The 16,960-nt window shown below is 44.7% G+C and overlaps 1 protein-coding gene across 1 annotated transcript in view; it reads right to left on the bottom strand.

Moving 5' to 3' along the window:
• The window catches only part of LOC117505997 (von Willebrand factor A domain-containing protein 8-like), a 71,328-nt gene that overhangs the window by 12,210 nt on the left and 42,158 nt on the right, over positions 1-16,960 (bottom strand). Inside the window, exons 11-16 of the mRNA XM_034165541.1 lie at positions 14,454-14,588; positions 14,292-14,369; positions 10,589-10,749; positions 8,976-9,089; positions 2,487-2,676; positions 16-93 (exon numbers count right to left, since the gene is read on the bottom strand). Of these exons, the coding sequence (XP_034021432.1) occupies positions 16-93; positions 2,487-2,676; positions 8,976-9,089; positions 10,589-10,749; positions 14,292-14,369; positions 14,454-14,588 (756 nt within the window). The remainder of the gene's footprint in view (positions 1-15; positions 94-2,486; positions 2,677-8,975; positions 9,090-10,588; positions 10,750-14,291; positions 14,370-14,453; positions 14,589-16,960) is intronic.

Genomic DNA, 16,960 nt, shown 5'->3' with positions numbered 1-16,960 from the left:
CACACACACACACACCATGGGGTCAGCAGTGTTTTGGAGGCTGTGGCTGAGGTGCAGCAGCTGTTCTATGGCCTCCTGCGGAACACCAGGAGTCTGGAAAAGATCAGAACAGATCCTGCTCACATCCTCTAGAAAAACTAGTTGTTTGTTCTTCATGAACAAAGAAGACATCCGTATAAACAAAGTTCAGCATGTCAACCTTTCCTTCCTGCTGGTGTCATCGATGCATAGACCACAGCACCTTTGGTTACACACGGTCCAATGGAACTTCTGATGTTCCAGTGGGAGAAGGAGGACATTATAAAAGTGTGTCAGACGTCTTCTGTTTCCGTGTGAAAAAGACAAGTTTCAACTGGTACAATGGCTCTGAACATTCCCTCAACTCTACGACTGAACCTGAACTGATCCTGACATCCAGGGTTCTTTCCGGGATGTCAACTCACAGTATCTGTGTATTGCTGAGCAGAACTGTTCAAAGTAATGGAGAGTGTGGTAGAGAGGTGAAGAAGAGAGTGCAGGCAGGGTGGAGTGGGTGGAGAAAGGTGGCAGGAGTGATTTGTGACCGAAGAATATCAGCAAGAGTGAAGGAGAAAGTTTACAAAACAGTAGTGAGACCAGCTATGTTGTATGGTTTAGAGACAGTGGCACTAACAAAAAGACAGGAGGCAGAGCTGGAGGTGGCAGAGCTGAAGATGTTGAGATTCTCTTTGGGAGTGACAAGAATGGACAAGATTAGGAATGAACATATCAGAGGGACAGCTCAGGTGGGACGGTTTGGAGACAAAGTCAGAAAGGCGAGACTGAGATGGTTTGGACATGTGCAGAGGAGGGACCCAGGGTATATAGGGAGAAGGATGCTGAGGATGGAGCCACCAGGCAGGAGGAGAAGAGGGAGACCAAAGAGGAGGTTCATGGATGTGCTGAGAGAGGACATGCAGGTGGTTGGTGTGACAGAGGAAGATACAGAGGACAGGGTGAGATGGAAACGATTGATCTGCTGTGGCGACCCCTAACAGGAACAGCCGAAAGAAAAAGAAGAGCTGAGCAGAATCTCACATCAAACTTCATCACCCAGCAGTACTTTCTCTTGTCTCACAAGTTTGTCAATGTGCACACACTTACCAATACACTTTGTGTCTCAGTAAGCACTGAGACTCGAATATGTCTCAGCAGATTTCTCAAAGGCGTTATTGAGCCGACTCGAGCAGTCCACACAGAGCGGAGCTGGAGCGGTACTGCGGGTCAACGCAGCAGGCATGTGGGAGTTCTTTCCCAGCTGCAGAAAGCCCAGCAAAAACTGGTCTGCTGGTATGATGTCAGATGAGGGGCAGAACTAGGGTCAAATCATTTGGTGGGCTTAGTCCCTAACAAAGACGCAACAAGCGTTCCAACCCCCCCCCCAAACTCATTTCACTGGATAACACTTAATACAGTCATATTGTCTATGTGATAGTCTACAGTTAAGCAGAAATTACCAGTACACCAATTCCAGTCACACTGCTTAATGTTTCACCACAGGATTTACTTTAACGATGACTGCCTAGCAACACCAATATGAATAAATGTCACACGTTCTGTCAGACGCCGCGTGGAACATTAACCATGTGATCTGCGGTACAGATCATTCCTCTGTTTTAACAGTGCAAGCATGAGCCAAAACTGCACCGACAATTGGCTGCTCAGTTAATTAATGCAAGGCTATAAGACGAGTCTGGGAGCATGTGCTGGTGCCGTGGTCTGTCGCACCTACAACACCACAGAATCACCTTGGGTCCTGGATGGCAACCACCCAGGCAGATGGCTAGTCCATCCCCACCTCTCTGAACTAACCATGTATCTGTTGTAGCCAACTGAAGCGTGGGCGTGTCCTTGGCCTTCTCCAGGCTACAGTTTAGGCTAAAATTAAAATACAGATTTTTGGAGTGAGTGGTGAGCAATTTAAACAAATAAAGGAACCAAATTCATCTTTAAGCTTTTCTTGTTGATTACTTTAATTGAATATCATGGGGGAAGGGGGGGGGGGGTTGATGTCATTAGCATGTGTATTCCCAAGACTTTTTTTTTGAAAAATCTCTTTAAAAAAATAAAATATCCTATTGAGCCATGGGAGGATTTTTTTCTTCTTCTTCTTCTTTTGAAGCCACTGAGATGTCACCCCAGGAAGAACTCTGGATATCCAATCAGGAGAAGTGTATTCACCAAACAGCACCTTCCCAAGTAGCTTACCTACCGGACGGCTTTACTTTGGTTTGCTTCGTCACCGTGTGACACCGTCTGAACAGGTAACATCTATAAAAGACTGAGAGCTCATCCAGCTCACTGTCCAAAAAAACAAAACCTGTCTGTTCTGCTCCGTCACAGACACTGGCTGTTCCTGCTCTGGAAGGTGATGAATAACACAGATTCTTTACCGGGCTGTTTATTTAGAACAAACTAAACTGTATGCTGGTTCCACAGTGGGCATGATGTCAGCACGTCACTCTCACCAGAGTCCGGATGAGGCTGAGCTCCTCTGCTTTTGCCAGCGGAGCGATACTGTGGTACAGGAACATGGTGAGCAGCTCTGGGCTCAGCCACTGCTGACCCTTACTGGAGCCGGCAGGCGTGCCGGCACCCACCACAGGTGGCTCGGCCAGGGCCAGCACCCGGAACGATGGATGGATGGGGAAGACGGACCTGGAACACACACAGGACACAGATGGAAGCAGAAAGGACAGGTTCCTGTTGACAGTGTTTGGGCCTCCTGAGGATGAGCCCTGACAGCTGGTTCAGAGTCCGTTCCCCTCAGAGCTGCAGGGCTGGAGCCGGACACATTACTGCAGTCAGCGCCGTCAACGTCCCAGGAGATTGAAAACTTTTCATTCATGCCAACTTTAATGTGCGCATCAAAGCAACAAAAGCTCTTACAAATGTGCTGCAGAAACTTTTTTTAACATTTGGTCTGACTCTGCTCTTTCTGTTTGGCTCTTCAGCCTGCGTCACCTGTTTGCTCCGATCAGAGCCGGACCGTCCTGTTCACTCTCTGCACATGCCACATAGGCCCGCGCCAATGGACAAAGGCCCCACCTCCACCAGACTGCTAAATACTGCTGGCAGCAAAGTTAAACAGCACCTGAGGTAGCTCATGTTACTAAAGGCACTTCAGAATAAAAGTGTTTCAATGCAAAAGGGTCCTCCTCATGACAAATACGCTTTGAGCATCTGATGCAGATGCAAAAGTGCTATATAAATGGAGCCCATTTACCATTTTACCATTTAAATACTTTTACTGTGAAAGTCGCAGCTTCTTTTTTCCTGTGACTGAGTGTAAAGACGTAAGCAAAAACACAGAACCGCTTTAGGTCTTCAATGACAACCACCCTAGCATGTTCTTGTCCTTCTCCAGCACCCAGGGTCCTCAACGCTCAGGCAGAGAAATACACCACATGGATAGGAAATGGATGGTGATGATCCTCAGAATGCACGTGACACATTTCACCTGACTCCCAAACGGTCCTCCTGACACAAAGTCATTCCAGAAGATCCTCCAACAAGACAGAATGCCAAAGGCAACCAGTCCGAGTCTCACAACCCGACAGTAAGACAGGAAACACCAGGACCAGAAAGACGTTCAGGGATGCCTGCAGTTCCTGTACATCTGAATGTTCAGTCCAGCAGTTGGAGGTAAAATAGAGGTCCTGTGGCATAAATTAGGACTTTTCCAAATCCCTGCAAGGGATAGGGCCAGATGCCCCCCCCCCCCCCCCACACACACACACAGATTTCTGTAAATGTTCATCATGAGTCACTTTTCATTTATGCATGAGAACGTTGGAGAGTTTGATTTTGAGGACAGACTCATATCTGTGATTCTGCATCCTGACCATTAGAACATTAACATCACAGTATATACAGACACACACACTCTCTCTCTCTCTCTCTCTCTCTCTCTCTCTCTCTCTCTCTCTCTCTCTCTCTCTCTCTCTCTCTCTCTCTTGTTTTGTCTGAGTCACTGGTGGAACAGGAAGTTGGTTTATTTTGGCCTCAACCACAAACCTTCCTGCCAGCCTGAGTGGGATTTTCAAGATGTACGTGCACAGACACATGCACAGTAACACACACAATCTTCACAAGTTGACTTATTTGGAAAAAAACAACCCACAGAAGTGGTTTACAGTCAAAAAGAAGACAGTGCATTAATGCAGGATGATAAAAAACATGTCTCCAAGACGTCCTGCAGTCCACAGTGTCCAAATACACAACGTGTCACAAAATCTTTTCCAGCTTCTTTGTGTTTTATGCATCTGTCATAATTAAAATTTTTAAACGTGACAGAAATAATTTTGTGAAACAGTTTTTAAAAGATAATTATTATGTTTCAGCAAAGTACAAAAGAGCAAAGAGGGAAAATGTTTTTGAAATATCAAAACAATTCCTCTGGAAATTCCCCAAAAGCCTTCAAGTACAGACGAGTTGAAGGCGCCAACCTGACAAAGAGGTGGGAAACAATGTGTGCACATGTCCACGTGAAAAGCTCTGCTCAGTTCATGCAACATCACAAACTCGTGATGACCCAAATGTCAGGCTTTCTGGAAGCAGCATCAACCCAATAGTCAAGCGTGAGCGTGTGACGGCGAGGGAACGGACCCAACAGCATTCGGTCATCAGGCTGAAATCTGAAACGTAACAGCACTCCAACCTCCGAGTGGCTCAGATCAATCAGAGTTGACCGTCAGGGGTCCATGGGCTCACCGGCACGTCCAGCTGCCCATGTGCTGCATATCTAAATCTTCACAGCGATCTCAGCTTTCTGAATGTGAGACACATATTTGACTAGAACACAAGACAGAAGATACAATTTGGCTCTAAAGCTGAAAATATGAACTGTGTTTTTAGAAATTCTTCAAATCTTTAGTGAAAATACACCTTTATTTAAATGGATGAACTGTTTTGGTGTTAAAAATGGGTTTTCCAAAGTGTTTGGGTCACAAAAATAGCGTAACATGAAATAAATGGCTAAAAACTAAAATATGTGCCATACAGTGCAGCAGCACCCCCCACTGGGAACTGCACATCAGGGAACTGGTTCATTAAAAAAAGAATATTTGTAAAATAAAGTTACTTGCCAGTGCAGCTGGATATCTTGTTTCAAATAAATTCTTATATGAATAAAAACTCCAACATTCACACGACTAAAATGTCCAAAATGAATTAATTAATTCAATCATTCATTTTTGCTTATCTCAACTAAAGGTCACAGCAGGCTGGAGCATATCCCAGTCGTGATTGGACGAGAGGCAGGGACACCCTGGACAGGACGTCAGGTGGTCACAGAGCCACATATAGACAGACAAACACAGCCACACTCTCACTCACACCTACAGTCATTTTAAAGTTTCCAGTTCACCTAAAAACCAGCATGTCTTTGGAGTTGGAAGGAATCCAGATCACCTGGAGGGAACCCAAATCCTTCTGCCACCGTGTGGCTCTTTGATAATCAGTGCCGCTGCTATTAATGTTAAAATTTTATTGATTCAATAAATACTGATTTAAAATTTGTATTCTTAGACTCAGATCTTTGTGCGTCCCCATCAAGACCAATAAACATCTGAATCTGAAAGCAAGGTGACAACAAGAAGAGTTTGTTCACATCTTCTTAGAGATAATTATGTTTGACAGTTGCACATTTTAGCAACACCAGGGGTGAGTATCAGAAGTGCAGATGTCCTGAAGGAGGCGTGGCCTGGCCCCGGAAGGAGACCACACGTCCGTCCATTCTGGCCTCCAAAGCCCAAAACACCAGGAGCAAGACGTCAGATCAACTCCTCGTCAGAACATCTTTGGGAACATTTCCAATCATCTTACAGACGGCGGCAAGTATGATGCTCCCCAACACCCACGCAGTTCTTTATTTAACCCCAAACAAGGACAGGATGACTTCCTGCTGACTGATGTCAGAACAGTTCCACTGACTCCTTCAAACAGTCGACCACAACACTAACGCCAGCTGATGGACGACCAACCATCCACTGTGACAGAACGTCTGCTGCAGAAACAAATGACGTCTGAGCAGAGCAGATGATCTCCAACAAGCAGCACAAGACTGCGACGAGAGCCCCAACAATCTCTCCATTAATTATTAACCAGTTATTAAATCCATCACCAACGAGTCTTTAGTTAATGTCCAGATTCTCTGATTTCAGCTTCTTAAATGTGAACATTTTCTGGTTTCTTTCATCCTTTCTGACAGGAAACTTTACAGCTTTCGGGTTGTGGACAAAACAAGACCATTGATGACATCATTGTGGGCTTTGAGAAACACAAATCAATATTTTTCACCCTTTTGTGGCCTACCCAATTAATTATGATTAATCCAAACAATAATCATCAGATTAAGTGATAAAACAGTTGATGTTGCGCCCCTGTGAAATATGTTTGGATTTCTGTCTTTTTGTCTCAGGTAAAGGCAAAACTGTGAGCACAACTTTCCTCCATTTTACGACATCAATGCCTTTTTAATTTATGGCACTTTATGTCCTTCATATGTTGCCATTTTTTAAGAAAGTGCAAAAATAAATACTTTTTATGATGAAATGTCTGAACGCGTAATAACATCCACAAATACCATCAAAAACACCAAAGTTTACAGTCTGTGCCGTGTGACGGAGGCCAGCAGGAGTCGCTGTGCATGTGGTAGTCAACAGGCCTCACGCCCCCGACAGCTAAAGGATTCTCAGGCCACTCAGGCCAGAGCCCGGGACGACTGGACAGAGCGTCCGCCTCCCGTGCCGAAGAGCACGAGGTCGCGTCCTGTTGGGAGTCGGGGAGTCCAACACAACGCAGAAGCAGAGAGAGAGAGAGAGAGAGAGAGAGAGAGAGAACAAGCCGCCACAGCCAGAGCGTGTAGGAGGAGCCTGTGTGGGCCCCACTTTGACGGTGGACACAAAATGGACATGTGCAGAGAGCGCAAGTGCATTTGGGGCAAGTCAGAGCATCACTTTCCTATTTCAATGGTGGGAAATACATGAACAAAGTCCACCACTGGGTGCAGATGGGTGGGGACAATTTGCACACCAGGGGCATCTTCTCCACCAGAGTGGCACCTGTCCTTCCATTTAAACCAGAGTCCATCAGGCACAAAGCACCGCAGTAACAAGGAATCAGATGCAGATAAAAAAAAAAAATGACAATCACCCAATCTCTCTCGCACACACGCACACACAAACATTTAAGGTGGTGTTAGGATTTTAAAAGAAAATGAACAATATTGAGGATGTGAACGTGTGAATGTGTAGCGACTCTCACAGTTCTTACGCTGCGTTTACACATAGGCAGAGGCACATGCGCACAACTAAACCCCTGCTGCACCGCAAGAAGGACAATGACACCAAGTCGGCTAAGTCTCGTTCCAAGGCTCCTCAGTGCTCTCCTGCAAGTGTTCCACCTGCTGTTGTGCCTGATGTTCGAGAGAATGAGTCTGAGCCAGAGGAGAGCCGCGTGCAGCCAGACATCTGGCTCCACGGCACAGAGCCCAACTAAGCATGCAATCACAAAGTTCTTCTGTGGATTCACCTGGATTTTGAGGAGCAATCTGGAGTAAACTGTTTATCAGCTGACGGTAGGATGAATATGAGGGGTGTATGGAGACAATTCGCCTGATTCACAATGTGATAACTGTTAACGATGCGCTGTTATGCGCAACAGCATGGAAGATTATTCTTAACCGTGCGTAATGGTTCGTGATAATTCCCCAGCGATACGTGCCATTAATCGTAACGCGTGGTAACAGGTTGCAACAATTCCTGAGGACACCTGACACCTCTGCCCCGAATCATCACATTCATGATCAGCAGCCAAGAACATATACTTCGTGGCATTTGTGACTTGTCGTCATTATGTGTAAATGCAGGATTACCGTCACAGGTAAAGATGCAGTCAGTCTTCAGGTTCTTCATTCCTTGCCCTCGTTTGTGTGAACGTCTCAGCCTGGCCAGATACAGCAGAGGGTATTGGACTTGTTTACATCCTTGTAGTGACTTCGGTGTGTCCGTGAATGCAGCTCTGATTTTGCTAACCCTGAGAGTGTCGTCTGGGCATATGGCAGCGTGGCTTTCAGTTTACATCAGATTATCCCTCTCTCATGTTCACCTAAAGATCTCTGCAGTGTTTCACCCGCAGTGTAACTTGTAACTCCTCGTGGCCGTCTTTGGATGTTACAACCTGAGTTTGAAGATCTGTCACCCTCGGCTGTAGTAAAAAAACCTCATCTGACCAGGCCATTAGGGCGTCCTTCATTTCTCAAATGCCCGCCTTCACATGTTCGATTTCTGATCAGATGATGGCGGTGCTGTTCGTAATTTGAGGCCATACCGCTCAGCACTCTGCTCTGAGTTTGTTAGTCATCTGTCAGTGCGCCTTTATGTTCCTCTTTTATAAGGTGTAAAGATTTAAAACTCGTCAGATCACAGAGTGGACAGAAGCCACCAAAGGTCCCTGAGATGAAGCCTGCAACAACATCAGGTTTATTTTTGTTTTTTTCATGAGTCTTTCCTCTTATGTTGTTTAAAAGTTGCTTTACAATTGTCATCGGTTGTGCATTTTATGTGTATACTGTTGCCTGACTCTGAGACACACACAGAGACAGTTCTCTCTTATCTATGCTTTAATGTACGTAACGCGACTGATCGTTGGCAGCGAGACTGATCTTTGGCAGTGTAAGTGAGGGCCTCATAACACAGAAAATATACAGAAAGTAGGAGATTTTGTGTGATCTGATGTTTTGCCTGTTACACAGTAAGCCATGATGACCCATGAACCAGAGTCACCACCTGAAGAAACAGCACCCTCAAGACAACAGACAATACATTTGGAACAATGTTCTCCATTTACCTCCTCGTGTGTGTGTGTGTGTGTGTGTGTGTGTGTGTGTGTGTGTGTGTGTGTGTGTGTGTGTGTGTGTGTGTGTGTGTGTGTGTGTGTGTGCATCTGGTACCTACCTCTCCTGAAGTTCCTGGTCACTGAGCTGCAGTTGCTCTTTGAGCTTCTGGTATCTGTCAAACCTCAGCAACCTCGTGCCATCATAAAGATCCAGCTCCCTGTCATGGAGCAACCTGGAACACAAAACACAACGCTCATCTGTGCGACTGTGTGTGTGCAAGGGCGGAGTCACAATGAAACAATCAAGATCACACTGACAAAGTGAGGAACCTTGGGGTAATTTTGATCCTACGTTGTCCTTTGACTTCCACATTAGAGATATTACTAGGACTGCTTTCTTCCACCTGCGAAATATAGTGAAGATTCGTCCCATCCTGTCTATGGCTGATGCTGAGACCCTGATTCATGCGTTTATCTCTTCTAGACTGGATTACCGCAATGTTCCATTTTCTGGTTTACCGCATTCCAGCATTAGGGCTCTCCAATTGGTTCAAAATGCTGCTGCCAGACGTTTGACACGAAGCAGAAAGTTCGACCACATTACACCCATTGTGGCGTCTCTTCACTGGCTTCCTGTCCCAGTGAGATCAGATTTTAAGGTTCTGCTACTAACCTATAAAATTATTCATGGACTGGCACCTCCCTACCTAGCTGACCTAATTAAATCTTACGTACCGGCCCGGGCTTTGCATTCTCAGGGTGCAGGATTACTTTGTGTCCCTGGGGTGAATAAGAAGTCTGCGGGTCATAGAGCTGGGGGTTAGTAAGGTTAAACCTTACTTGTGTGAAGCGCCTTGAGGCAACTCTGTTGTGATTTGGCACTATATACATGAAAATAAATAAAATTAAAAAATTTTTTATTAAATTAAATGAATTAAAACTGAACACAATGTGCACGTGTTTCAATTCCACCGTAGAGGTGTAGAGAGGAACGTGGTCCTGCCTAAGTCCAGGTTTCTGGATGTTTTCGGTCCATTTTCTGGTCAGGATATCTGTGTGGACAACATTACTGATCACTCGTTTGACACCGAGGACAAATGTCTCAGGAGCTTCCACTCTAGAGCAGGGAGGACAGCGTCTAAAGAATTAAAGCAAAGGTTCTGGAGGAAAAAACTTCTCTTTCACTCATTTAATAAACATCTTTTGTGAGCAAAAGTTGGACTGGATTTATTTTCACATCTGTTCCTTCAAAATTAAAATTTGGGTGAAAAACTTAACATAATGAATCATAATGACTATGGTGTGTTTATGTGAAAATTACATAACTAGTATTTTAACAGGTGTTTTAACTCATCAAAACAAGGGGGGATGAAGGCCACCACAGGAGACCTATTGATGTGCCAAAATGTTTATTAATCTCAAAACAAATGAACATGTGACCTTATCATTCATTATTCCGGCATGTTATTTTTAACATGCGCTCTGCATTTTCGTGGTGTTGACTGTATTGCGCAATCCATGTCATGCCGCACTGTCACCTGTCACACTGGTAACGACCGTGATGCCGGTGCACCGTCCACGCCTCATCTGAGGCATCAGACAGAGATGGCTAATGCCTCAGACGATGACATCATCCTCCTGTTATGGTGTGTGTGTGTGTGTGTGTGTGTGTGTGTGTGTGTGTGTGTGTGTGTGTGTGTGTGTGTGTGTGTGTGTGTGTGTGTGTGTGTACCTGGAAAGCACAGTGAGTGTTCCCAGGTTGACTCTGTGGATTCCATCCAGCACCAGTAACTTGCCCTCAGTGGCAGCTGTGACCAGCGGAGACGGCCTCCACGCCGTGTCGCCGTTAGGGAGGGTGTACCGCTGCTGCAGGAGGTCTCTGGCCGTCATGTCCTGGAAGGACAAAGCCAGGCCAAAGAGAAGGGCGGGGACAGAGAGGTGAACCATGAAAAGAAAAAGGCTGACATGTGGGTGTGACAAAAGAGCAACAAATGACCACACAGTGTCCCATATGAAGAGAAAGCAATTTAAGGTCACTAAGCATCACGCTGAACTGGTTTTGTGGGACAGAGCAACACCTCTGAAGCTTCTTCACAGCAGACATCTGAATTTGATCAGATACATCCACAAAGATGAACAGACAAACATAAAACGTTTAGTAAGACAGCAGACATCCAGACGATAGTCAAACCTGAAGTCTGAGCCTCCAAATCTGCTCATCAACACTGTGATATATGAAACCATCTGAATGAGCTGGCCTGCCACAGCAACTGCCACTTCACAAGTACAACCCCAATTCCAATTAAGTTGGAGCATTGTGTGAAATGTAAATAAAACCAGAATACGCGTATAATGAGTTGCAAATCCTCTTCAACCTATATTCAATTGAATACACCACAAAGACAAGATATTTAATGTTCAACCTGATAAACTTTATTGTTTTTTTGCAAATATGGATGCCTGCAACACGTTTCAAAAAAGCTGGGACGGGGCAACAAAAGACTGGGAAAGTTGATGAATGCTCAAAGAACACCTGCTTGGAACATTCCACAGATGAACAGGTTAATTGGAAACAGGCCAGTGTCATGATTGGGTATAAAAGGAGCATCCCCAAAAGGCTCAGCTGCTCACAAGCAAAGATGGGGTGAGGATCACCACTTTGTGAACAACTGCATGAAAAAATAGTCCAACAGTTTAAGAACAATGTTTCTCAATGTTCAATTGCAAGGAATTTAGGGATTCCATCATCTACAGTCCATAATATAATCAGAAGATTCAGAGAATCTGGAGAACTTTCTACATGTAAGCGGCAAGGCTGAAATCCAACACTGAATGCCCGTGACCTTTGATCCCCCAGTCAGTACTGCATTAAAAAAGTGACAGTCATACATCAACAACATCCAGAAACGCCGCTGCCTCCTCTGGGCCCGAGCTCATTTAAAATGGACAGACACAAAGTGGAAAAGTGTGCTGTGGACTGATGAGTCCACATTTGAAATTGTTTTTGGAAATCATGGATGCCATGTCCTCTGGACAAAAGAGGAAAAAGACCATCCAGATTGTTACCAGCACAAAGTTCAAAAGCCAGCATCTGTGATGGTATGGGGGTGTGTTAGTGCCCATGGCATGGACAACTTACACATCTGTGATGGCACCATCAACGCTGAAAGGTACATCCAGGTTTTGGAGCAACACATGCTGCCGTCCATGCAAAGTCTTTTTCAGGGACGTCCCTGCTTATTTCAGCAAGACAATGCCAAGACACATTCTGCAGTGTTCCAACAGCGTGGCTTCATAGTAAAAGAGTGTGGGTACTAGACTGGCCTGCCTGCAGTCCAGACCTGTCGCCCATTGAAAATGTGTGGCGCATTATGAAGCGCAAAATACGAAAACTGAGACCCCGGACTGTTGAACAGCTGAAGTCGTACATCAAGCAAGAATGGGAAAGAATTCCACCTACAAAGCTTCAACAATTAGTGTCCTCAATTCCCAAACGCTTAGAGTGTTGTTAGAAGGAAAGGTGATGTAACACAGCGGTAAACATACCACTGTCCCAGCTTTTTTGAAACGTGTTGCAGGCATCCATTTCAAAATGAGCAAATATTTACACAAAAAACAATAAAGTTTATCAGTTTGAACATTCAATATCTTGTCTTTGTGGTGTATTCAATTGAATATAGGTTGAAGAGGATTTGAAAATCATTGTATTCTGTTTTTATTTACATTTTACACAACGTCCCAACTTCATTGGAATTGGGGTTGTATGTTCATTTTAATTCCCACAGATGGATTCATACATCCAAAGATTGATTTAAAAAAAAAAAAATCTTGCATCAATATCAATGAATGAGTACCAATGAATTAAGGAATGAATCACTCTGGATTAAAGGCCACAGTGGAGCAGTGACGACCAGTCTTCCTTCAAACCAAAAAGATGTGTGTGTGTGTGTGTGTGTGTGGGGCATGAATGAAGAAACATGAATAGATGCCACTCGATCCCCACATGTCACAGATTTCCCAAAAGGGAGTTTTTTCAGTAGTACATCACATTCCCAAATCAAACTCCATGCCTGATGTCATCCAGCTAAATATGGCTGCAGCGTGATGCGTCCATTAATACTACAACCCAAACATTTCCAGCACAATTATCAACTGACTGAGGTCGTTCAAAAGAGTCTATGATAGATGGTTATTCACAGAAACCACAGCAGCACTTTACTAGGAGGCCATCAGCTGTGGTGGGAAGAGGCCAGAGAGGAACTGCTTCCTTCCTCCATCTTTGGAGCGATAATCTGACTGTAACTATAAAAACGGCATTAAACATTCTACACTCAGAGCCCTCATCTCTCCAAACAACAATCACAAAAGCAGCCCGATGGCATGTTTTAAATGCAGTAACTCCAGAGCTGCAGTGGGCGCCCCGAGTGCAGAGCTGCAGTGGGCACCTTGACTGCAGAGCTACACCGGGTGCCTTGACTGCAGAGCTACAGCGGGCATCTCAACTGCAGAGCTGCGGCATGCGGCTCGACTGCAGAGCTACAGCGGGTGCCTCGACTGCAGAGCTACAGCGGGCATCTTGACTGCAGAGCTGCGGCATGCGGCTCGACTGCAGAGCTACAGCGGGCGCCTCGACTGCAGAGCTACAGCGGGCGCCTCGACTGCAGAGCTACAGCGGGCGCCTCGACTGCAGAGCTACAGCGGGCATCTTGACTGCAGAGCTGCGGCATGCACCTCGACTGCAGAGCTGCAGCAGGCGCCTCGACTGCAGAGCTACGGAGGGCGCCCCGACTGCAGAGCTGCGGAGGGCGCCCCGACTGCAGAGCTGCGGCACGCTCCTCGACTTTCCTGTCTTTCAGGTCTTCCTTTGTTCTGTCCATCCTCACAGTCATCTCATCACTCATTCCCTTCACTGCCCATGTGACAGACCCATGCATCACAACTGGTTTCACCACCGTCTTACTAATGTGGCTTTTCACCTTTGGTCTTCTTTAGCCACAGAACACTCCTGAGACCCTCGTCCAGTTGTTCCATGCAGACTGCCCTCTGGACTACTTCTGCTCCCAGTTCTTCAGCTCCCACTGACTCAACACACTTAAACTTCATCAATCTTTTCAAAACCTCTGAATCTTGATCCCCTTTAACCCTAAAATACCCTATCATGGAGACAGGTCCAGATGATCTCAGAGTTTTAAAGAAACATGACCCAGAAAACAGATCCAGACCATCACCAAAGATTCACCAGCTCTGTCCAGACCCAGGTATTATCAATCAACCTACAAAACTATGTTGAAATTTTCCCAGATAACTTGTCCGCACTGAAATCAACACACAAACACAAGAGATCATGTGATCTCTGCCCTCCACTCTTTGGTGACTCCAGTTCAAATATGCAGTCAGAAGCAGGGAAAAGTACATTCTGAGAACTAAACATTTACCTGATAAAGCATCACAGGCTCGATGCTGTAACCCAACATCTCCGCAAACTCTCTGGCAATTACCGACTTCCCACAACCCTGGAAAACAGGACAGGTCACATCTAGGAAACACCAGACAATTGTTCCAGGGATTACTCTCATGGTGATTTTTGCATTGGCCACCTTTGCTCCGATGAGACACAAGTCATGAACCATGTGTGACTGTATCATCTCAGCCAGAAGCTGGGCGTGGCTTGGTGTACTGATGAAGGCAGGGTTGCTGTTGGGTGGGCGGGGCTCCTTGGTGCCGGCTGGGACCTGGACCAAGAAATATCAACAAACAGGTCCATCACTCTGTAAAATCTGTGAAATGAAAAACTTGGTGTGTCACAAACTCACGAAAACATGCTAGAAAACTGGAAAAACTACAATCTACCACAGTCCGACGTCTACCCAACCTTCACATGAACTAAACCAACATGGCAGCGATATGAAATGGTGACTCTCAATTTACTTGGAGGGGAAAAATGGCAGACGCGTTTGTGGAGTCGCCAGGATCTCACAGGCTTCATGATATTTGCTTGATATATGTCAAGAATGAATGAATTTATTTAATCAGCACACAGAGGAACAACAATAAAGACAATAACAAAACATAAAAAGAACAACGTACAGAGAACCTGTGTGGATGAAAGGGTGAAGGCAGAAGCAAAACTTCCAATGAGATTTATAAAGATGACTGCCTGAAGAGAACATGTAAATTTCCACAGTCATTGATGATATGGGGCTGCATGTCATGTAAAGGCACTGGGGAGATGGCTGTCATTACATCATCAATAAATGCACAACTTTATGTTAATATTTTGGACACTTTTCTGATGTTTAAAGATGATGAAATCATTTTTCAAGAAGATAATGCATCTTGCCATAGAGCAAAAACTGTGAAAACATTCCTTGCAAAAAGACACATAGGGTCAATTTCATGACATAGGGTTAATGTCAACGAGCAGATGTGATTTGATGCAGGTGTTAGTTTTGGGGATGGAAATTTACAGGGTGATTCCATAATTTATTCCTCAGAATTGAGTGAGTCCATATTTTTTTCCCTCTGCTTGGTCTAAAAAAGTAACCGTTACTGACTGCCACAATCTTTTTTTCTTGATTTCTTATAGTGTTTCTTAAAGCCAGAAAGTTGCCATTTGAAATGACTTTAGTTTTGTGTCATGTCTGTGATCTGCTTTTTTTCTACAAAATTAAACAACAGAATGAACATCCTCCGAGGCCAGTGATTCCATAATTTTTGCCAGGGGTTGTATAATGTTTAAATATATTCTTTTTGTAAAGCTTTTAAAGAAAAACAATACACCTCAACAGCTGGACACCACTGCATTGTTTGGAATAATTGGCTCCATTTTTCAAAGTTACTAGCCAACAGTGATATTCGTAGGTTAGATGGACTGTGTCCAACCATTTGCAGGGATCTTTGAAGAAGGCAGCTCTCGCCTGCTGTTTCGTCCTGTGTTTTGATTTTCAGCTTTTCTCAATGTCAGACCATATTTTCCTGAGTAAAAGTCAATCCAGTGTATAAACAGCATCTGTCAAAGAAAATGGCACTGTGGGAAAAAAAGCACTTTTTTTCTTCTGAAAGTGGAAGTCACTTTGTGTCTCCTTGGGGGTGAGGTTAACAATGGACAGGAACTCATTGTAGCACATGTGCACCCCACAGAATGTGCTGTTACTAAACAGAAGGACTTTTAAATTCCAAAAAGAGGCAAGATGGACAAATAAACACACGTTGGAAAACATACTGGATCTTATTTGAAGTGGTTTGGGCAGAATAAATTCTCAGTTGGACAGCAGTATGGAGGAGTGAACTGTGGTTTTGCGGAGGACAGACGATAATATAGTAAAGATTAGTCCGATGTTGTCTCTGGCTGATGCATAGACGTTAATTCATGTTTTTTGTTTCATCTGGAATTCCGGTTTAGTACACACGAATATTAAGGGTCACCAGTTGGTTCAGAAAGCTGATGCTGGAGTTCTAACCAGGACCAAGACGTTTGACTATATTATCCCTATTTTAACCAAACTTCATTGGATCCCCGTTCATGTGAGGTCTGATTTCTTGGTTAGTTTGCGCTCTCTGATTCCAGCACTGCCGTGTGTGTGTGTGTGTGTGTGTGTTTGTGTGTGTGTCCATCCGTGTTCTGTGGGCCACAGAGTTTCTTCTTACTGTGCAGCATTTTTATGGAGTAGTTTGCCATTTGGGATAAAACAGTCTGACTCTGTTGCGTCTTTAAAAAACAGAATGAAGACATTTGTTTTCTTTAACATATAGTATAACTGATGTATTTGACTGGCACTGCCCATTCTCCATGTAATGTGGAGTTGCATCAGGATGAGCAGCTGATGTAAAAACCACAGCAGATCAGATCTGCTGTGGCAAACCTGAGTGAAAACAAGGAACTTTCTAACTTGCAAATAGAAAACAGAAAACATCAAGGATTACAATTTATACTTCAGAATGCTGCGTGAGTATGGGGTACCACATACGCTGCAACGTGCGATTTGGTCTCCATATGACCAAAGTAGGAGCATCAGACCTGTTTCTCGTGGGTGTTGGACTCCACCAGGGATGCCCGTTGTCACCCTTGTCACCAGTCCTGTTTCTGATGTTCATGGACGGGATT

The sequence above is a fragment of the Thalassophryne amazonica genome, unplaced genomic scaffold, assembly GCF_902500255.1.
Source record: "Thalassophryne amazonica unplaced genomic scaffold, fThaAma1.1, whole genome shotgun sequence".
Taxonomy (NCBI): Eukaryota; Metazoa; Chordata; class Actinopteri; order Batrachoidiformes; family Batrachoididae; genus Thalassophryne; species Thalassophryne amazonica.
Note: the sequence above shows the minus strand (reverse complement) of the source record. Positions and strands in the feature narration are given on the sequence as shown.